The following is a 21,391-nucleotide window of genomic DNA, read 5'->3' as shown; positions in this document are numbered from 1 at the left end:
TTATCAGTATGTGGAGGACTGGGGTGCATTTTCTCGTCAGCTGCTGTGGGCACGGCCCTCGGCTGGCCTGTGCTCGGGCTCGTCATCCGAGTGTGAACTGAGGGCATGGATGCCCACGGGGCCGCCTCCTCGGAGGGGCACAAACGTCCACACCTTGGAATCCGCTCTGGTCCTGACAAACGACGGCACGCTTCTCGGGCAGACCTGGCATCATCACCCGCCCAGTGATACTCGATACGCAAATACACAAATTCGATAGAACCACCAATGTGCCACTAGGAACACAAAGCAGCGCCACCCGGCCTGGACTCTGGCAGGCGCGTGGGGTGGCACTCGGGGGCCTTCGCCCCAGAGGCGGGAGTGGACCAACGTTCCAGCAAAGCCTGGCCCGTCCTCCTGGCTCCACACCTGCCCTGGACCCTCCCACCTCCCGCTCGTCCACAACCCTGCTCTTGCTGTCACAGCCCCTGCCTCTGCTTTGCTCCTGTCGGAAACGGGCTGGGGAGGCTGCCCACAGGGGAGTGAGATCCAGAGACCGGGGTGGGGCTGCCCCTCCCCGTCCACGTGTGTGCGGGAGTCCCTGCCTGCTTCGGGGGAGGGAGGTCCTGCTGCCGTCGGGGCTTTGCCGGTGCAGACGCAGAGGGCTATGGCAGCCCCTCTGGCTTTGGTAACCTCCAAGGTCCTGCGCCGGGAGGCCCGGGCCCCGGACACAGTCCCAAGCGGCGAGCCATGTCCTAAGAGGTGGGGTGGAGCTGGGGGCTTAGGAGGCCTTGGCCGACTGCTCCAGCTTGGAACTGGCAGAGGGTTGAGCTGAAAAGTTCACCTCTAATGCACAGAGGCCCCTTTACAAGGGAAAAAGAGACAGAGAAGAAGACCGCGTACGCACGTGTTGTTGTAGCCTGGATGATCCAAGTCATGGCAGATGGCCGCTGTCATTAAGATCAAGATATCCATCTGGGAAAACTTCTCCTGGATCAGAGAGAGAGTGGGGTGGGGTGAGGAGGGGGCTGGAGTCGGGTGATACAGGGGGACGAAGCCCCTCCAGCTGCTGGCCCGGTGGGGGAGGACCTGCCTCTCCCTGGGGTGGGGCGGGGGTGGGCGCCCATTTGCTCACTGACCACGCCGGGCAGCGGGCTTCCCCAGACCCACCTGCAGCCCGCAGAGCCAGGTCATGCTGTACATCATCTGGGTGACGCAGAAGCAGTGACGGAAGTTGTGGAAAGGGTTGTTACGGTAGTTGTCATGCACGCAGAGCTGCGGAGACGAGAGGGTCCGCCCTGTGGCCAGCTGCCCACCCCTCCCCCCAGCTCCTGGCACCTTCTTCCCGGTGCCAACTGCCTGCTCCCCACCTGGCCCTCATCCAACTGCCCTCCCGTTTCCCGAGGGTGAGAGCACCAGGGGGCCCAGGGGCCTGAGGATGTCCGGGGGCCACACCATGGCCCCCACGATCCCACCCCGGGGAAGGTGTCCCCAGGGGAGCCACGCTGGGGTGTGAAGCTTGGGGGAAGAGCTGGGGGTCTATACGCGGGGAGCTGGGTCCCCAGCCACCATCAAATCTTCCACAGGCTTTTAACATCTGGTTGTGAGCAGTATTTTATTAAAAAGAAAAACCTGGGGCTTCCCTGGTGGCGCAGGGGTTAAGAATCTGCCTGCCAACGCAGGGGACACGGGTTCGAGCCCTGGTCCGGGAAGATCCCACATGCCGCGGAGCAACTAAGGCCGTGCACCACAACTACTGAGCCTGTGCTCTAGAGCCCGCGAGCCACAACTACTGAGCCCACGAGCCACAACTACTGAGCCCGCGTGCCTAGAGCCCGTGCTCCACAACAAGAGAAGCCACCGCAATGAGAAGCCCGCGCACCGCAATGAAGAGTAGCCCCCACTCGCCGCATCTAGAGAAAGTCTGCGTGCAGCAACGAAGACCCAATGCAGCCAAAAAGAAATAAATAATAAATAAAATTAATTAATTAAAAAGAGAAAGATCTGCTGCTAAATACTCTCTCACACACACACCCTGGCAATCACACAAACGCAGTCACGTGCATACGCTTACACGTGTGTACATGCACACGTACATGCACACGCCCCACAAGTATGCAGGCACCGGAACTCACAGTCACATGCACACACACACAAATACAAACGTACACTCACATGCACCCCCCCACGTACACACCTGCACAACACGCTCACTCACATGCCCGCGCAGCTTAGAGCACCTGCTTCACTTGCCCCTCCCCATTCTTACTATTTTCTCGCTCACCAGAGCAGGGGCCTAAGAGCAGAGAGTGTTTTGGGGGAGGGGGATGGGCAGAGACTGGCTGACCGTCCCCGCAGGGCTCTCATGGAAGCGTGGCTTCCGTCTGTAGGAAGCCCAGGGCCATCAGGAAGGCGCCCACAGTCCGTTCCCGTGAAACTGTGTCGGGGGGACGGGGGGGCCTGACACTCACCAGCCACCGCTTGAGGGTGATGGGGTTGATGCCAAAATCTCTGACCAGGCCGAGGTCGTGGTACATGTGCTCTAAGCAGCTCAGCATCTGCGGGCACAGGAGGAGAAGGACGGTCAACAGCCAGGGCGGCCAGGAGACGCGCTCAGGGCGGGCCGGGTGGCTTCTCCAGCCGCACAGAGAATCCACCGGGGAAAGTGGGAGCCATGCCCAGCCCAGCCCAGAACTGGGATGACGTCCCAGACGGAAAGTCCTTGATGGCCACCACACACGGCTCTTCCTCGAGGGCACGGCACACACGCAGGCCGGGTGCCAGAGTTTGGAAACGGGGGCCTTGAAGGAGCCCCTGGCAGAGCGCCGGGACTGCGGGGTCCCGGGTGAGAGCAGGACGGCCGGAGTCCGGGCTGCCGGCCGGCTGCTGCCCGGATCACCCCAGCTTTGCCGGCAGCACGAGCGCCCAGCCAGGGTTTTGCCGTCCAGAGGGGCTGTGGGTCCGACAGCCCCGCTCCCCGTCCCACCAGCCTGTTCGCAGCTGCGGGCAACCCCGAGGAGCTGAAATATTTGCTGTGAAATCAGAGTCAAGAGGCGGAGGTGATCGGCAGACAAAACCATCTGGTACCACTTATGTGGCAGCTTCGGAGCAGGAGTGACGCGTCTGAGCATCTGCTCGCGCTGACGCTGCGGCGGGCCCTGGGCTGGGCAGCTGGATAAGGCTGAGTGCGGAGCACGCGCGAGGTGACCGAGAGGCCCCGCGGCCTTCAAGCCCGCGCTCGGCAGACGCGGCGTCGGGGGCAGCACTCAGGTTAGCCCGCGAGAGCGGAGCAGCGGGAAGTCACCTCCCCGCCTGGTCTGCGATCAGAGGATGCTGGGCCCCTGGGTGACGCTGGGTGCGTCACCCCCCCTTGAAGGGAGAGAGGTGAACCACCACCACCCGGGAGCCCTGATGTTCTCGGGGTGCGAGCCGCTTCTTGGGTGGCCAGATGCAGTTTTGGGGGCCAGGCGGGCTGTTGAAGCTTTCAGGTGTGTCCCTGTAGCTGTTCACCTTTGCCATCCACACTCCAAAGTTCATGGCCTCCCCAGAGGCCAGGGCTCCCGTCTTTGAGCACCTCTGGTTTGCCACTGTGGGCAGCTAGGTGCTTTTCGGAAGCACTGGGACCCCTCCCAGGCTGCCCGGGGTCATGGAGGTGTGCTGGCGAGGGCCTGGGCCGGCAGATGGCCACACGGGCCGAGCCCACGGGCAGGGGCTGGTCCCTCCTTTCACCCCCGCCCTGATGGCGGCTGCACATACACCCCGAGTGTGGAGGGCCGCCTTCGCATCCCGCATGCGTGGGTCCTTCCACCTCTCAACGTGAGAGTGGTGTTCCCTCTCTGGCCACGAGCAGCCGGTGCCCCAAGGAGACAGGAATGGCGGGGGTTCCACCATCAGGGCCCCAGCTTTGCTCTTCCTCCCTGTGGGCTGCTGAGGTCAAAACGACTTTGGGGAGAGTGAGATGTGCTCGGTAGCGGCGCTTGGCCACCTGCTGGAAGCAGGGCTGCGTGTTCTGAGCTCCTGTGCGTCCAGGCCAGCAGGGTCCCCTGCTCAGCGAGAGCTTTTGGGACATGAGGTCCTAATGCTTCTCCTGGAAGATGTGACTCTTCTCCTCCTGCCGTGGTCCCCCTCCACCGCGTCCATTGCTGATCATGCATCGATCTGGCAGGTGACAGCTGCACACTTAGAATGCCTCCTCCACCCCTGAACTTGCGGCTCCAGCCCTGCGTGCTGACTGGTTGGACGGTTTGGAGCACATGTGTCACCTAGGGCCTTTCCTCAGGCGCCGGCCAGCACGCGGCCCTTCTCAGGGTGGACCCGGCTGGGCGGAGGCGGGACCTGCACTTTCCTGGCCCCTCTTGCTGAGGGCTTCTCTCATCCTGGGAGACCAGCCAGGGAAGGCGGTTCGCACAGGAGATTCCAGGCCCAGGCGGGGAACGACGACCTGGACGGTGAGCGCTCAGCGTGCACCGTTCCTTTGCTGGAGCGCAGGGAAGTCGCTCAGCGGATCTCGTCCAAGTGGGTGAGCCCCGCCGGGGCTCCCATGTTACCAAAGAGCTGGTAAGCGTCTGTGGATTCTGGTGGCCTCGTGTCCACGTGGAGGGACTTTTTGTTTTCTCCGGGTTCAGAGAGAGGAAGGTATAACTGATATTATAGACTAAACAACAACAAAACGATCTCCATGTTTGTGTTTTCTCAGCAAAAGGGGAATTTTAAAGAAGTGTGTTCTTGCTGCAGAAAGTCACTCTGGGTCCCCGAGGCCTCACAGCTGCCCGGGTCGCCTCCTCTCAGCAGCACCTCCAGTGGAAGCTCCTTCCTGAAATCCTCCCCAAGCCCACGAGGCCTGCACCCTGCAGGCCCAGGGATCAGGACGCAGCCTGGGGGGCTGCTGGGCGGAGGGGGTGCACCGAGCAACCAGAGCCCGGGTTCGAGGCCCCGCCGCTCACCTGCTCCTTGGCCCTGACGCCCCTTCCCGAGCCCACCAAGGGGCAGTTTGGCTGCCAACCTGGAGAATGAAGTTGAAAGACAAAGAAGACAGAGGAGAAGCCGAGGAGAAGAGCGATGGGGCCGCTCCCGTCTGGTCCCCGAAGCCGGTCCCGGTCCCAGGCGGCTCCTGCACTCACCTCGTTGGGCTCCCAGAGCCAGACGTCGAAGGTGGGCTTCCGCAGGGCGTCTACGGTCTCGGGGGACAGCAGGTACTGGAGGGGACAGGAAAGCACTGTGAGCACGCACGGGGGCCTCTGCGTTGAGACGAAGGCTGGCCATGCCTTCTCCACTCTCCTCTTGCCCGCCTCTCAGGACACCTGGGTACCTTCTCAAAGGCTACACCCACGAGAATTCTGGAGGGGTCAGAACTAAGGGGACAGACATCCCACCAGTGGTGGTCAGGGGCAGAGCGCCAGGAATGACCGCACAGGGGACGAGGGGGCGCTTGGGGGAGACAGAACGTTCACCCCTTGACCGTGGTGGAGGGTACGTGACCACGTAAGCCTGTTACACTTGATAATGCTCTGCACTGCAGGAGGTGAACTTTACTGCATATGCTAATGACATCCCGAGAAACCGGACTTTAAAAAATACAAGAAAGTGAAATCAAGGGAAAAAACTTTTACTTGGCATAAATTCAAATAGTGGCTAAGAAGCTATTTTGAGGTTTGCTTTTGGACGCCGTCACTGTTTTAGCCGTGGGCTATAACAGCCCAGCTTGCTGGGGGCAGGCGCTGGTTCTACGGAAGACCGGAGTTTAGGTTACATTGTCAGAGGAAACAGAAGATTTTAGACCCAAGATAGTCACGGTGTTTCGGAGTTAGATACAGTCGTCTCCTAGGTCTTTCCGTTTGTTTTTTTAAAAGGAACCACTGCGGAGGACTGCCACCTTTTGTTCTGGGCCTAAGCTGGGCCTCGTGACTCCCTGGGGCAGATCCTGAGGTGTGGGTCACGCGTTCCTGTAGGGCAGGGCACTTGTGTCCATGTGAAAACCTTGGACAGTATTTAGCTTGTCTTTCGTATCCGAGTTGGGGAACCCCCTGGCAGGGAGGCTCTGGGAGTTTCTTTGCTGCCGTGGGAACAGTGGGGGGGTGGCGGCCTTGGGCACGGCCAGGCGCCCTGTCTGCAGGACCCCGGCCACTGCGAAGCCCAAATCTTAGTGGGAGATTGTGCAAAGAACAGTTGGGCCAAGGGTCCTGCTCAGTCACTAGCTGCAGGCGTTGTGAGATGGGGGACCACCATCACCGGACCCCTCTTTTGCAGCTGTCTGAAGAACCCTACCCCCGTCCCCAGGGCACTGCTGCTCTAACAAGGGCTGAGGCTCTCTTGTAACTGAGAAATCTTTTGTGACCAAAAAGCAAAACTTCTCACAACAACTACATGTTGTTCGGGGACAGGAGATGCAGCGAAGCAGCTTTTAAATAATTTAGTTAAAAATGAAAGTTCTTTCAAGTAACATTTGCACGTGAGAACCGTTTGTTCACTGAGTAGGCGATGGGGGCTGGCTGGACACCGGGGAGGAGCTCCGATCTCTTGGAGCTTGGTCTGGGACCACTGTGGCTAAACAAACGTCCGAGAGAAAATACATCCTGCCTAAGAAAAACGGCAGTGTTCCACAGCCCAGGGCCCGGGCGGGAGCTGGTTTTGCAGATGCGCAGATGGCAGGGGCCGGGTTGGGAGGTCAGGGGGGCCGAGGGTGGGAGGCTGTGGACGCTGACTGTGGTTTCTTCAGGGGCAGGATGTCACCTTACCTTGGGATAAGCGGGGACATCGCGTCGAGATGTCAACTTCTTGCTGTTATCCAAAAAACTGTATTTACAGGGACAGCTGGTCCTGAAGGGAAAAGCAAAGATTGTTTCTGGCACTGCCGCCTTGGTCTTGGTGTCACTTGGGCGGCGGATTGCGGGGACCTCATCGGAGAAAGACCGAAAAACGCAAAACCCAACCCAATCCGCATCCCACAAACCCCTTTGGTCTTATTTGTTACAGAAGAATAAGTCGTAAAGCCAGTGACGCCTCGTTGCTAAACCCCGAAGGCCGCGCCTGGACCTCCTGAGATAATACTGAGCTTTCAGCAAACATGGCATCTTCATTTTAGAGAAGCTCCTGAAAATCTCTTTTAAATGATGCGAGCAAAATACGTTTATTCTAAAAAATTCAAAAACCACAGAAGCAAAGTAAAAAAAAGTAAGTCCCCTTTCCCCCACTTCTTTCCTCTAAATCTCACACCTGGCAATGCCTTCTGTTAAGTTTGGGGTACCTTTCCAGAACGTTCCTAGGTATGGACACACACGGACAGCCCCTGGTCCTTTTAGATAAGGATGGAATGGTTCCAAGTTTCCTCTCTGGCAACTTGCTTTTTCCACTACCATGTCACAAATGCACTGCTGCTGCTTCAGAGAGCTCGACCTCATCAAAAAGCAAGTCCTCCTTGGGACCTCGGGCGTGATGGACCTCATAGGGTCATCAATCCCGCCTCTTGTGATAGACGTTCAGGATGTCCCCAACTGTTCCCCTTACGCACACGTTGAGAGGCGAGTTTGATCTCTGACTCTGCTTTTCATTCCTTAACGTCAAGGCATCAAGAACAGAACAGGGACTTCCCTGGCGGTCCAGTGGTTAAGACTTGCACTTCCGATGCCAGGGGCCCAGGTTCTATCCCTGGTCGGGGAACTAAGATCCCACATGCCTCGGGTTGCGGCAACAAAAGCAAAACAAAACAAAAGAACAGAGCAAAAGGAGCCTGGTGGTTTTGGAGGGAAGCCCCCTTCCGACATCAGGGGCGAGTGTGCTGGCCCGAGGGGTCACAGCCAGGGACTGCAGGTCGGGGCTGTTCCAGGAGAGCCGGCAGCGCCTGGGCCCCCAGCCCACATGGGCACCTTAACTCCTCTGGAAGGAACTTGAAGTCCCCCCACCTCGAATAGGGAGCACAGCGGGGGTGGCGGGAGGGTCTAACACCCCACTCCTCCCGCTCCCCCTGCCTTGCGTGAGATTCCCAGGCTGGGGATGGGGCCAGCACAGAAGCTTATGCAGTCTGTAAATAAACTTCCATCTTCCAGGAGAGCAACTTATACTGAATTGTAAGAGCCGTAGAGAAATTCACATCCTTTAAGCTGCGAGGCTCCTCTGGAGAACGTATCATAAGCAAAGAATTAGACGTAAGCAAACAGCTTGAAGGTATTCATCCCAGTGTCATCTGTTGCTGCAAAAACACAAAACCAAACCAGAAGCCACCGGAACGTCCCCCAATGGGAAATAATTTAAACCATTGTGGTACTTCAACGGGGAGGACTATTATGTCATCTTTAATTATGAGTATTACGTGAAGCGAGGGAATTTTGGATGAAAAGGGAAAAAGAAACGTTGCCTACAGTATGTCCTGAAAGGTACTGCAAAACAATTGGCCACGGAATGAGGAGAAAAGAACTCACTGGGTGGGTGACATTTGCAGACATTCTGCAAAAATGTTTGAGGCTGCATTTTCATCTACTGACTGTTTACAGTGTTGTAAATGAAAAAAAATTACAACAGTATTTCGTAGCTGTTTTTCGAAACCGGCCATCTGGGCATGGAAGAACATCTGGGAAGCTCAGGACTGGGTTTTGACTGGGAGCATTGTGGTCGCTGTTATTTTTACTGACTTGCCCCCCTCATCAGTATAGTCTGGAGGTATGACAAGGTGGCTATGCCACTTGCAAGCTCAGAATAATACGTCTGCTTCCTTTTTCGGAAAAGAGCCTCAGTATGACTTTCTTGGCGTGCTGCTGTTCCTTCCCTCCACCCGATGCTTGCGAAATCATCCGAGCTGCTTAAGACAGCTTCGTGCATGGAGTGGGATTTTAAGACAGATTTAGCAGAAGGGTAACAAAATGAACCAAGAAAAAGCGCCAACCAAACGCTTTCCGTGGTCGCCCTTGTCAACGAGAACTCCCATTTACACACGCACGTCTGAGCAGTGAGAACCTGGTCTGTGACTTAAGAGCATAGGTAGCATCGTCATTATTTCTTTTCCACTTTTAACCTCTTTTGTACAAACATGCACACACGTGCTGTGCAGGTCAGTCCCGCGCCTCTCCCAGGAGGGCTGTGTAAGCTTCCACCACCGAAGATGATCTGACTGCTGGAATCCACTGCTTCCTTGAAAATCCCAGCGTTGGGAGGTCCTGCCGCAGCCAGGCAGCCCTGCCTGCTCCCTCTTCGGCCCGTCGCCACGGGAACCAGCATCCTCCAGCTGACAGAGCAGCTGGCATGGTGCCTTTTCTTTTCTTTCTGTTTCATTTTCTGCGCTCCCAGCCTCCCCCCTCCTGGGGCTCAGTCCAGTGGTCAAGGCCATTTGTTTGGGATGAAAGCAGAGATGACAGATCCCAGAGCCCTCAGATGCCGCCCCGTGTTCCTGCAGCCCCCACGTGCTCGGCGGGGCCGGGCCCTGCCCTGAATGTGGGCGGGCAATCCTCCCTCTGTCCTCTTGGGGAAAAAGCCAAGAGAAACCCAAGGCCTGTGTCTCAGGGGAGCGCAGCCCGTTCCGAGGGTGTCTGTGGGTCTGCGCCTCATCTGACCCAACGGCCATCCCTATTCCCTGGGGAAAGGCGGTTCTGGTCCACGCAGAGCCCTGGCTCCGAGGCCACGCTGGGGTGTGCCTGTGCGGGGGTGAAGGCGGCCATCGCCTCAGGCTCACTGGCCACCCGAGCGGGTGCAGACCTGAGCTCAGCCGGGCAGGTGCCTTTGTTCCCCTCTCCGCCCCCGAGAGGCAGGATCACCACCCGGCTGGGTGGACATCCTCAGAAAGAGCTGCTCAGCTGTGCGACCTCCTCCCCAGGTAACGAGCCTGGTCCCAGGATGCCGGATGACTGCACGGCCCCCTTGCACGATTAAGATGGAACCCAGCCGTCAGCAGAGACGAGGGGCAGTGCAAGCAGCTTCTCCTCCACCTGAGTTAATTTCTCCATAAAGAAAAGGGCAGGGCTGTTTGTATGGGGCACAAAGGGGTGCTGGGCTCCCGGGCCAGCGTCCCAGGTGGGTGTCGCTGCTGTGGGTCAGCCCTGAGCCTAGGAGGCTGCATTTCCTTTTTCGCAATGTGTCAGCACTGTTAGAGACTTTACCCCATTCTGTTTTCGATTGAAGAGGCACAATTACCCGTCTCTCACCTACATGAGCTGCTGTGAAAACTGCCTGTTGAGAAGACATGCCTCTAGAGGCGGCTGGGGCACAGGGAAGGCTCCTCTTTGAACCACAGCACTGTGAGTTCCAAAAACGTATTGATACCTCTTGCGGGGGGGTGGGGGGCGTGGAAGAGGCTTCATTACTTGATGAGCCCCGGTTCTGCCCACTTTGCCCCGACGGGTGCCTGCAGGTGGCATCTCGCTTCCCTTGTGCTCTGAAATCGGGCAGGTCTTCTCCACATGGTCTATCGTGTCCCCCAAGAATCATATGTGGATGTTCTAACCCCCAGTACCTGTGACTGTGACCTCATCTGGAAATAGGGCTGTAACAGATGTAATGAGTTAAGACTGGTCACACCAAGTGTGATTGGATTAGGGTGGCCCCTAATCCAATATGACTGGTGTCTTTTTAGAAAAGGGCCATTTGGACACAGAGACAGACACATACGAAAAAAAAGGCCATGTGGAGACAGAGGCAGAGACTGGAGTGATGTTCTACAAACCAAGGGGCCCCAAGAATTGCTGACAACTGCTAGAAGCTGGGAGAGAGGCCTGGAACAGGTTCTCCCCGAGAGCCTTCAGAGCGAGCCTGGCCTTCCTGACACCTTCACTTCAGACTTCTAGCCCTCAGAACTGTGGGAAAGTAAATTCCTGTTGTTTTCAGCCCTGCAGTGTGCGGTGCTTGGTTATAGCAGCTACAGGAAACTAATACCACCTGGACGAAATTCTGCTTTTTCTCCTGCAACCTGACCCGCAGGGCAGTGCACGCCAGAAAGCACGGCAGGGGCATCACGTTGCCCCTGGCCCAGCCTGGCTCTTACAGAAGGGGTGGTGGGGGGTGCCTGCCACACGGCCGGCAGGGCAGGACCAGCGGGGGGGGCGGGGCTCCTGACTCACCCCGGTTGCTCTGGGCAGGTGGTAGGATTGAATCATTTGAGAAGGGACGAGAGGCCTCATTATAAAACACCTTCTGCTTTTGAATCACTACATCATGCCCGTGAAACTAACCTAACACTGTAAGTCAACTATACCTCAGATCAAAACCCAAACCCGAACCCCGCCTCCTGCAAGTGCTCTGTGGGCTGTGTGGCTGCAGGCGACCCTACAGAGGGGACATGGGGGACGGGGCCCAGGGCACCACCGCTTGCCGCAGCAGACACGGCCCTCGGCCACGGGCCACCAGTCTGAGGCTGCTCGCGGAGCGGCCGGGACAGGGCCTGGCCGGCTAGCTTTATCTCCCCTGGGTGTTAGGACTGGCCACAGGACGGAGGTCCAGCACGTGGCTGCCAGAGGGCTAGGCTGAGCTGTCCAGATCCTGAGCCCGAGGACGACACCGTGACCAGGGGCCTCCTTCCAGCTGCTGAGCCGGGCCCAGCCGTGGGGCTGCGCGGGCAACTCCAGGGCCCTTACTGGGTCACGTGAGGGATCTGCCTCCTGACCCCACAGAGCCTTCTGCTTCAGGGACGGTGAGGACGAATCATTCACTCACAATTTTCTGTCGTCACGGACTCCTTTGCCCGACTTCCCCCAAATCCAATGGGATGAGACATCCCGAAGTCCGAAACACTTGACAAGTGAGCGGGCCACGAACGGGGCGTGGTCCCCGAAAGCCATGCACCACCCGAGCCCGTCCTGAGGCCGCCAGCCCCGCCCCTCCCCTGCGACCACCAGCTTCCCCTCCCCCTCCTGCACCGAAGGCCCTTGCGTGCAGCCACGCTCTGCAGTAAGCAGGTTGCCCTCAATTTTGAAAACTTAGGAAACGACCTTCAAGATGTTGGGTGGCCTCGTGAGCCAATTTGGTGCGCTTGCACGGGCCGTTCGCAGGTTCATTAGTCCCGTTAAATCCTGCTGAGCCCCAGCTGTAACCTCAGCCTCCTTAGTGGCGTGGCATTCCGGGGGTGACGGGCCACACCGTCACCACGCGGTCTCTGGACCGCGGGCGTGAAGCAACGCAGGACAGCAGACAGTTGCAAGCGGGCCCGTCAGCAGAGTGCTCGGTGCAGCCCCGCACACAGCAGGCTCAGTGTGTGCGACCTCCAGCATCATCTTGGCTGGCGTGGTGCATCTCTCCCCTTGACCTGAACATCTGCTTTGACCACCATTTCGGCGAAGGGTCTGGCTGTAGCCCAAGCCCCACTTTCCAAGAAATGCCTGGGGCATGTTTTTCCTGGATTTCGGCAGCCTGGGCCACCTCACCCTGGTTCTCCAGGGGATGTGTGGAGGGACCCTTATTCCGCAGGACAAGTGATTTCTGTGTCCAGAACGCGGCATCGCTCCCCTGACGGGCCGCTTTGTGCTATGGGGACGTCCGCATGGGATTGGGGCCTCCGGGACACCAGGACACTCGTCCCCTGGAAGCCAAAGGCCTTTCTCCTTTTATCGTTCCCCTTTTCAAAAAATCGATGCCAACTCTGTTCAAGTTGGGGCCGTAAATCCTAACACTTTGATCTGCAAGAAGATTACTGGCCTTTTCTGTGACGTCATCCTCCCAGCCTCCCTCTGCCATAAACTCTCTTTTATGATAAGAAACCTGTGTCATCGGAAAGCAAATCCCAGACGGTGCGCACCCCAGCCAGAGCTGGGATCCTCCAGCTCTGCTTTCAGGGAAAAAACCCCCCAGGGCCCCTCTCGGCTCCGCGTGGCCGCGCAGAACTCTCCCCGGCCGTCCGCCACGCTTGCCCAGCGCAGACCTTACCTGTTGCTTCTAGCTGCCAGCTCGTCCCTCATCTTTTTAATGTCACTCTTGCATTTCTCAACCTCCACCACTTTCAGTCCTTCCACTGGAGACCAAGAGAAACAAGGGGGTTACCATGGATACACGTGGAGGCTGGGGAGGCTGGTAACTGGGGTCTCGCCCGTGGCTCCCACGTCCCCGGGGGTGAGGGGCGGAAGCTGGCTCAGACACTGGTTCCCAGTCCCGCCCACGCCGCTGATTCTCAGGCCTCCCGCCCCCCGCACGCGGCTCAGCCACAGCCTGTTCATCACGAAGCCCCTCCCCCTCCCCGCTTCCCGAATCGCCACCGTTCCCGCACGTACTTCTTGCTTTTTCTCTGTACCCCTAAGCGCCAGCCGAGGACAGAGGATCTTTTATCCCCAAAAGAAAAAGGGGGTACGTGTTCCCAGGGTAGTAAAATGCACTGAAGGGCTCGGGGAGCAACACCACAGCCTTCCCAGCAAGGATGAAAATTTCGTTAAGGCAAAAGCTTTGCAGTTGAAGGTCCTGGGTAGAGCAGTTAACCGGGAGAAGCGCTGACTTGAAATGGATGAGAAATGATCAGGCCAGGGGAAGGACGAGCGGAACCCGCGCTTGGTCACATTCCCAGGGTCCTGCAGCACCGGGTCCCCTAAGTCAGAACACTATGCTTTTTTTCATCAAAGGATGAACTGGCGCTACGCCTGCCAGCGAGCGTTCAACTGCAAGGCGTTCACTCTGGCAGGTGCATATTTAGTTCAGAAACGCTGCCAGTTCTGGAAGGGCTTTCAGATTAGAGTCAGGTCATAAGAAATAAAAAAGATTAGCTCTGTTACTTGGTAATCACACCTCGATTTTTATGCAGAAAGATACAACCCACGATGCCACTCATTCCCCTTTCCATCAAGCGGAATATGGCTAAAAATAAAATGCAGGTGATTTCTAAGAGAAAAACAAAGCAACTCAGCGACTTCCGTGGGCTTCCACCCGTCTCCCATCCGGAGGAACTGTCAGCAGCTCTGGGGCTCGCGGCTGGGGGAACTCTCCCAGCGCCGAGCCCCCGGGCAGCCCTCCCGGAACCACGATCTCCCTGGGTGGGTTTTCTAAACATTTCCGTGTCAGGGGCCAAGCGGGGGCAAGATTATGTGGGACCACTGCTTCTTTCCGTCCAGTGGCAGGAATCTGGAGGATCTGATACTCGGATCTGGTTCCGGTGACCTGCTTCTGTGCCGTGCGGGATGCCAGGGGAGAGGCTCAAACACCATCTCCACCCTCCTGTACCAGGACGCGGGACCAGCGAGGTGGGGAAGTCAGGGAACTGGACATCGGTACTTTGTGCTCCCACCAAGAGCCCACACCCTCCTTTGGGGTGCGATGCCCTCAGCACTTTCTCGCATCGCGGACCCCGTTAGGAGGTGGATGAAACCATGGGTCCTCTTCCAAGAAAAAGCACATTAGCACACACCCTTTACGGTTTGCATTTGGACCAGGCGTGCGCGGCCTCCCAGGCATTTCTCGGCCGCCGTCCCATTGCAGGACGCTTACCCCGAGGAGGAGAGGACCACCGCGGAGCTGTGTCTGCGGGTCTGCGAATGGGACAGATGGTAGATTCAACATCAGTGGCAGGAAGGGGCCCAGGAAGGGGTTGTTAACACGTGAAGGGCAGAAAATTTTGGAAAGTTGAATAGATCTGGAGAAGAGACCCGGCATGTGGCATAGACTTGGATCCAAAAAGTGGATCCATCTGGGGAAGAGATGGAGCACGCAGTGTAGAGTCCAAACAGGGTAGCGGTGCCCTGCCTGCAGGGTCCACGGGTACCATTCATTCCGTTTCCAGCATCACTTCTCTGAATACAAAATAACCTATGATCGTTGTAGAAAATGGAGGAAATACAGAGTATCTCAAAGAAGGGTATTTAAAAATTTATCCATGGGGCTTCCCTGGTGGCGCAGTGGTTAAGAATCCGCCTGCCAACGCAGGGGACACGGGTTCGAGCCCTGGTCCGGGAAGATCCCACATGCCGCGGAGCAACTAAGCCCGTGCGCCACAACTACTGAGCCTGTGCTCTAGAGCCCGCGAGCCACGACTGCTGAGCCTGCGTGCCACAACTACTGAAGCCCGTGCGCCTAGAGTCCGTGCTCTGCAGCAAGAGAAGCCACCGCAGTGAGAAGCCCACACACCGCAACCAACGGTAGCCCCCGCTTGCCGCAACTAGAGAAAGCCTGCGCGCAGCAACAAAGACCCAACACAGCCAAAAAAAAAAAAAAATCCATGATCCTATTGGCCCAGAGAACTCATTTAATATTGTATATATTAGTGTGTATCCTTCCAGACATTTTTCTCCCACCCCCATGCAATCTAAATATCTATTTATCTTTCTTAATTTAAAAAAGGCAGAATTGGGATCATGTTTTCTCATCTGCTTTTCTCCATCGTCAACAAGTCAAGGGTGCTCCTGTTAGCAGCTGCCTCGTAGCTCATGGTTTCTGCTGGCTGCCTGATGTTTGATTGTGTGGTATTGAAACTGATGTAGATCAGGTTCCTGGGCCGTTTATCGGGGGCGATGTTAAGATTAAGCCTTTTGGGCAACACAGAATGATAGAATTTACTGTAATGATGTTTATGAAATACAGCCTGCTTGCCAAGGAAACTGATAGTGAGTAATGAGATGGCAAAAGTGCATTAATCAATGGAAGAGAAAAACAGTGCGTCACGGGATTAAAGAGCCCCACCGCCGGGCGGAAGCCAGGAGGCAGCGAGAGCGCTCGGCGGACTCAGGCGCCAGCAGACCCAGGGCTGCCGCTCCCAGGCCTTGCTGGACACCAGGATGCCTTGTGGAAGATCCTGGGGGAGGGAGAAGGCCGTCCGAGCTGGGCCTCCCCCAGGTCCTGGCACTGACACCAGGGAGGACTCAGGGTTGAGACGGATGTCAGTTTCCCACTGGTCAGTCTCAAACCTGAAACACAGGCGGGCACGGACCAGAACCCCAAACTGAAGCAGAGGCTCCACAGCCCCGGGCTGAGTGGCAGGGTGAGCACCACCTGGACACTGCTGTCCCCTCGGACTTTAGAAGGGGTCACGGCCACCCTAGAGGACCTTTAAGAATGATTTTCTAAGAGGGACACTGGCTTCGGGGACGGGGCCTCAGCAGGCAGGAGTAACAGCACGGTCACGGTCAGGTCACGAAGGCAGCTCTGTCCTACTCCCTTCTCCCCCTGACCCGCTGGCCTCTCCTAAGAGGCTGGCTGTGGGCAGGCGAGGCCCTAGTTAGGCTGCAGAGCTTTGAAAGTTGTTTATAGCCACGTAGGAATAGAGCCTCGGGTTTCAGCACTTCCTCCAAGGACTTTGGTAAAGAATTTGCATAAAGCACATTTCCCCGGGTTTCAGCACTTCCTCCAAGGACTTTGGTAAAGAATTTGCATAAAGCACATTTCCCCGGTGACAAAAAGAAAAGCAAGCTTTGGTTTCAGTTTTCTGGGTTGTTTGCATGACCTGGCTGTAAACTTTGCCCCATGGGGCCAGCTCTCTATTCTGTAGGTTCTGGGCCAGGCCCCGACAGGGACAAACGCTGAACAGGGGCAGGACTGCCCTGTGCCCACCGCAGGGCGCCTGGGCCCTTCCCGCAAACAAGGAAGGACGAGAGGGAGGGGCGCCCCTGGATGGCCCATCTCCAACCGGGAAGTGAGGGGAGGCCCTGGATGTCCTGTGTTTAGGAAATGGCTTCTCACCTAAGCGAGACCCCAGCCTCCCGAAGAAGGAAAACATTTCGTAGAAAAGGAAGGAAAGCTTTTAAGGTGAATTAAGAGCTATGGCAGAATTTACATTTGATTCCAAAGAATTATACACTTGAGAAGGTCAAAAAAAAAAGGCAGGAAATTCCATTTAAAACAAGTCAAATCAGTGTAATGTGGTTTACAGATGGGCAGTTCTAGCTGGTGCCTGTTTGAATTCACGAGGCAGAGAACAGCTCCGAACAGCTCACACATACCAGACAAAGTGTGTGTGTGCGTGAGCACGGTGCGTGTGTGTGTGTGTGTGTGTGTGTGTGTGTGTGTCCATATCTGGTCGGGCCCCGCGGAGCAGCCCGGCAGTCATATTCCCGGCAGCCTTCCCAGGCCAGCAGCTCAGGCCGGCTTGCTTCTGGCAGCTCTGCAGGGTCAGGGCTGACCTTCTGAGTGGCTGGGATGACCAGTTCCCCAAGTGACCTGCGGGAGAGGTCCAGCTGCAGAACCCCTGTCCTCAAAAGGCCTCCCCTGTCCATTTCCAAGGTCCCTGCGATGTCTTCGGGGGAGGCCCTGATTGCTGTGTCTGGGCGGCTCTTAGGAACTCACACCCCCCGGGGCTGAGCACAGATGAGGTGACCGCGCCCACCTTCGCGCTAACACAGAGGCGGGTGGAGCCCGGGGAGCGGTCAGCCACAAGCGCCAGGAAAGGATGCGCCCAAAGCCAGGTGGAGTTCAGGGAGGATGAGGGCCCCCTCCGGGGGTGCGTGGGCCCCCATAGCCATGTTCCTGTGGGCAGCGGGCAGCCGGGAGGTGGTGGGGAGGCCAGGGGCTGATGCAGGGAGAGGCGCCAAAGTGGGCCATGGGGGGGAGGCCGCTGCCCACACCTGGCCACCTGACCGCAGCTCCTGGAACCCTAACCCTAACGTCCTCTTCCTCCTGAGAAATGCAAGCTCTCTCCATCCCACTCCTTCAGTGCCCAGGTCTCTGGTGCTAGAAATTAATACCACTAGTAAAAACACTAGTAATTTTGCAGTGAGCCTGAGCTGGGGGTGAAGGGGCGATGCCATCCTCCAGGTAATTTATGCCCATGGGCATGAATTATCTGATCTACACAGGAGCCCCAGGAGGAGATGCGAGCTAGTTGTGGAGGATTCCGGGCAAGGACATGCTGGGGAGAAGGTCGTCGGGGATCCATCCTTTAATGGTCCTCAATCCACAAGCCACTTGAAGGCAAAATAAAAACACTTCTCGGCCTGATTGGTGTCCCCTCGGCCAGATACCGGAAGCCTCTCAAGTTGAAGTCAACACAGCTCCCTGTAGGAGTTCTGAGAATTAATTAACGGCCTCTTCAACTTGTCTGTTTCCAAGGAACGGCGGCACTGGAGCTGGCTTCCGTGTGGGGCGGGGGGAAGTGGTCAGAGGCGCCGGAGGAGAGGACGACGAAGCAGGAGGCACCTGTCACCCCCCAGCCTTCCCCACCCCCCGGGCATCTGCTCTCCGGGTGGGGACTGTATGACTGTTCATCTCTGTGACTGTAGGTGGTGACTCGGCAGTGAATGTTTGCTGTGTTCTTTGGCTGGACCTCTTCCCACGTCCAGAGAGCTCCCTACTCTATGGGGCTTGGTGGGAAGCTGAGCTTGTCGCCCATGGCAGAAGATGGAAACCCCAAACGCTCACGGCAGTGGGTTGAACTGTGCCCCCGTCAAGGACAGGCTCACATCCTGACCCCCAGAATGAGAGTGTGACCTTGTTTAGAAAAGGATCTCGAGATGAGATCGTTCTGGGTGAGGGTGGGCCCTGAATCCACAGACAGGTGTGTCCTGATAGAAGGACGACCTGGATGCAGACGCAAGGGGAGAAGGTCACGTGCAGGCGGCGGCAGCCTGGAGTGATGAGGCCACACGCCAAGGCCCGTGGGCGTCCTGGAAGCTGGAGCAGGCCTGGGACAGATTCCCCTCCAGAAGGAGCTGACCCTGCCGACACCTTGATCTCGGACTTCTGGCCTTGAGACAGTGGGGGAATTCATTTCTGTTGTTTTAAGCCCCCAGTTTGCAGTGCTTTGTCACAAGAGCCACAAGACACTAACACTTGCTTTCCTTGGCCGTCCTTGCAGCGAGGGTGTGGGCACCTGATCCAGCTCTGTCCAGACTCTGGATCTGTAGCTCGTGTACAGAGAAGCAGCCTGATGTATGCAGCAGTGGCCACAGGGGCTATGGGGGTCCAAGCACAGATCTAGGGGTGCCGGGGGGTACTGTACATCTGGGGCTCAGATCCACCAGGTCGGCATCCTCACAGCATCAGCTCTACATGGGGTTTGGGGCATCGCTCCTGCTGCAGAGCTACTGAGCCCTGGTCCTGAGCCCTCCTGACACCCAGGGGAGCTCCCCCAATCCCTTAGGGCAAAACCTCTTTTCTGCTCAGTGCAGCCATGACCAGTGTTTGCGGCCGTAGCCGCGCAGCCAGCTGTCACAGCTGCTTTCTAACCTGCATCCTCAGGCCCTCCCCGCCCTGCTGTGGCACTGGCTCCCCATGGGGAAAGGTGATGGTGAGAGCAGCCCCACCAGGACCCTGGGGCTGGTTCCGGTTTTATTTACTTTTCCACTTTGCTGAATGAACTTCAGCAGGTCACTTAATCTCTCGGGGGCTCCTTCATCACCAATGGGGAAAATAAAACTGTTCTGAAGCTCTAATGACCAAATGGATTTTATTTTTTTACCCAAACCAAAGTTTCTTTATTACGAAGCTCTCTCTTTTGAAAAAACATCCAGCAGAAACAAGTGCTCTATTCCAACCCCTTTATTTTTAGGGTATCGGCAACCACTCCCAGAAAACTAAGTTCACAGCAGTTTCTGGGTACCATGATTTTTGGGGGAGAAAAACAAAGGTCCCAGGGTGATGTGATCAAATGGATTTTTATAATGTTGCCCTACTTTGAAAAGGGTAACTATATAAATCATGATTCAAGTTATTTAGGTGAATTTGTTTTGGACATGATCCTGAATGTTTTTTCTTGTAAAAAATCCAAGCCATTCATACAAGATATGAAAAGTGACAGTCAGTGAGTCAGCCAGGTAGAGTCTGTGATGCCACGACCCCGACGGCCTCAGGTTTGGAGTGTGTTTGCTCATTCCGGAAGTCAGTAAATGTGGTGCCCATGAGCCATTAACCTTGGCCTTGACACTGACAAAGAGCCTTCCCGTTGTGCATTGAATGGGGAATTGCGGGTCATGTGGAATTCAAGCTTTGTTCCTTATTTGACGGATGGGAACACAAAGGGTGAGTGACTGGAAGCTGTTTTCCTCCCAGAGTTTCAGCTATTTGGTCACTGAATCAAGACTTGGTAATGATTTAGTGGACATCCTCCCCCCAGATTGTGAAACCACAGAGTGTGGGTCGGTGCATTCTCCTTTTTGTAAAAAGACACACACACAAGTTATTCTGCAGAAGTTCTTCCCTGGAGGGGGCTACGTCTGGGGGCCTCACGGTTTCCTTCTGTGCTCTCCTGCACTCAAGAGACCCTATCCCAGGGGCTGTGCTGCGATAAGTACCATGTTGCAAGTTACTGCACACTTAGAACACGTCATATGTCACTGAGTTACTTTTAAAATAGAAATAAAACACTTAAGATTCATCACTGTTCTAGCCCTTGTTAACTTCAAAGGTAACTTTCGCGCATTTCCCAGAGAAGAGACATTTGCTGTCAGCCTCAGCTCCTGCCACCACCAAGCACCAGGGTTTTAAGTGGTTACTTTAAGCAGAGGTTAAAAGACAAATCAGCGAAAGGGAATGAACGTGCCACTCACATTCAACGCGCTTCTCTAGCACTGCCAAGTGATGCGTAACTTCGGCTTTCAGTTCGTTGATTTTAAATGCTCTAGGAAGGAAAAACCAAAACAACCCAACTCACCAAATTCTCCAAGTTAAAATGGGTTCCGCCAACATCTGCTGACTCCCTGCCGTGGTGAGCCCTACAGGTGGGCTGGCGAGGGGCTCGAACAGAGGAGTTGCTTTTAAGGAACTCACGGGAGTTGGGGAGGGGTGCTGAGGGGAGGGAGGAAAAAGATACCCCTTTGAATTATCTCAAAGGTGTATTTTCCAAGATGGGAACGTAGAGCAGGTATGCTTACTTCCCCATACGTGGGCAGTGAGCAGATGCTCTCCGGGGAGGACCGTGTCCTCTGCTCACAGAGGGCCTGGTCCAGCCCCACACCCTGCCCTGCTGGGCACAGACCGTCTCAGGGGACCTGAGGTGCCCTTCTCCGGGAGGCTCCAACCCATTCAGTTCAACAACTCCTGGGCTTTAAGAAAATACCCTACGGCCTTTCCCCATTTTAACTACCCTCGGGCAGTGAGATGCCACAGCGAGGTAACTGAGAAATGGAAAGCACTGACCCAGAACCGGCAGGATGACTCAGAATGGAGAGGAAGCCGCACAGCTGCACAGGATCTCTGTGAACGCTGTCAGCTCTTGTAGGTTGAAGTCCTAGCCCCAGAAGAGCCAGCTGGGAAGATTACCAGCAACACGGGCTCTCGTTCTGAGAACACCCACTTGACACGGTCTGTGGCACCTGGCATCTGTTTCCTGGACCCCATCCAAGCTGGCTTAGGTACGCAAGTCCCCAAAGGATTCCACTGGGGAGGCAGCTTCTGGGGGCGATGTATCAGAGCCTGCCGGCCGAGACAGCCTCAGAGCAAGTGGCCCACCCAGCCATGAAGAGAAAAAGCGCCCAGCTCTGGAGATGACGCATCCAGAAGATTCCGTACCTTGAGAACTGCTCTGCCACCTGGGTCAGCACGCTCTGGATCAACTCTTCTTTCTCTGCAGACGAAGAAAGAAAGACTGATGGGAAAG

The 21,391-nt window shown here is 56.4% G+C and overlaps 1 protein-coding gene across 1 annotated transcript in view; it reads right to left on the bottom strand.

The window, feature by feature from the left end:
- Nucleotides 1–21,391, bottom strand: part of PDE9A (phosphodiesterase 9A) — a 99,207-nt gene that overhangs the window by 9,735 nt on the left and 68,081 nt on the right. Inside the window, exons 5-12 of the mRNA XM_082654137.1 lie at nt 21,304–21,358; nt 20,343–20,413; nt 12,817–12,901; nt 6,714–6,795; nt 5,100–5,174; nt 2,451–2,537; nt 1,150–1,254; nt 887–969 (exon numbers count right to left, since the gene is read on the bottom strand). Of these exons, the coding sequence (XP_082510263.1) occupies nt 887–969; nt 1,150–1,254; nt 2,451–2,537; nt 5,100–5,174; nt 6,714–6,795; nt 12,817–12,901; nt 20,343–20,413; nt 21,304–21,358 (643 nt within the window). The remainder of the gene's footprint in view (nt 1–886; nt 970–1,149; nt 1,255–2,450; nt 2,538–5,099; nt 5,175–6,713; nt 6,796–12,816; nt 12,902–20,342; nt 20,414–21,303; nt 21,359–21,391) is intronic.

This window comes from Grampus griseus (assembly GCF_964374135.1).
Source record: "Grampus griseus genome assembly, chromosome: 5".
Classification (NCBI taxonomy): Eukaryota; Metazoa; Chordata; class Mammalia; order Artiodactyla; family Delphinidae; genus Grampus; species Grampus griseus.
This window is presented reverse-complemented; position numbering and strand designations above follow the sequence as displayed.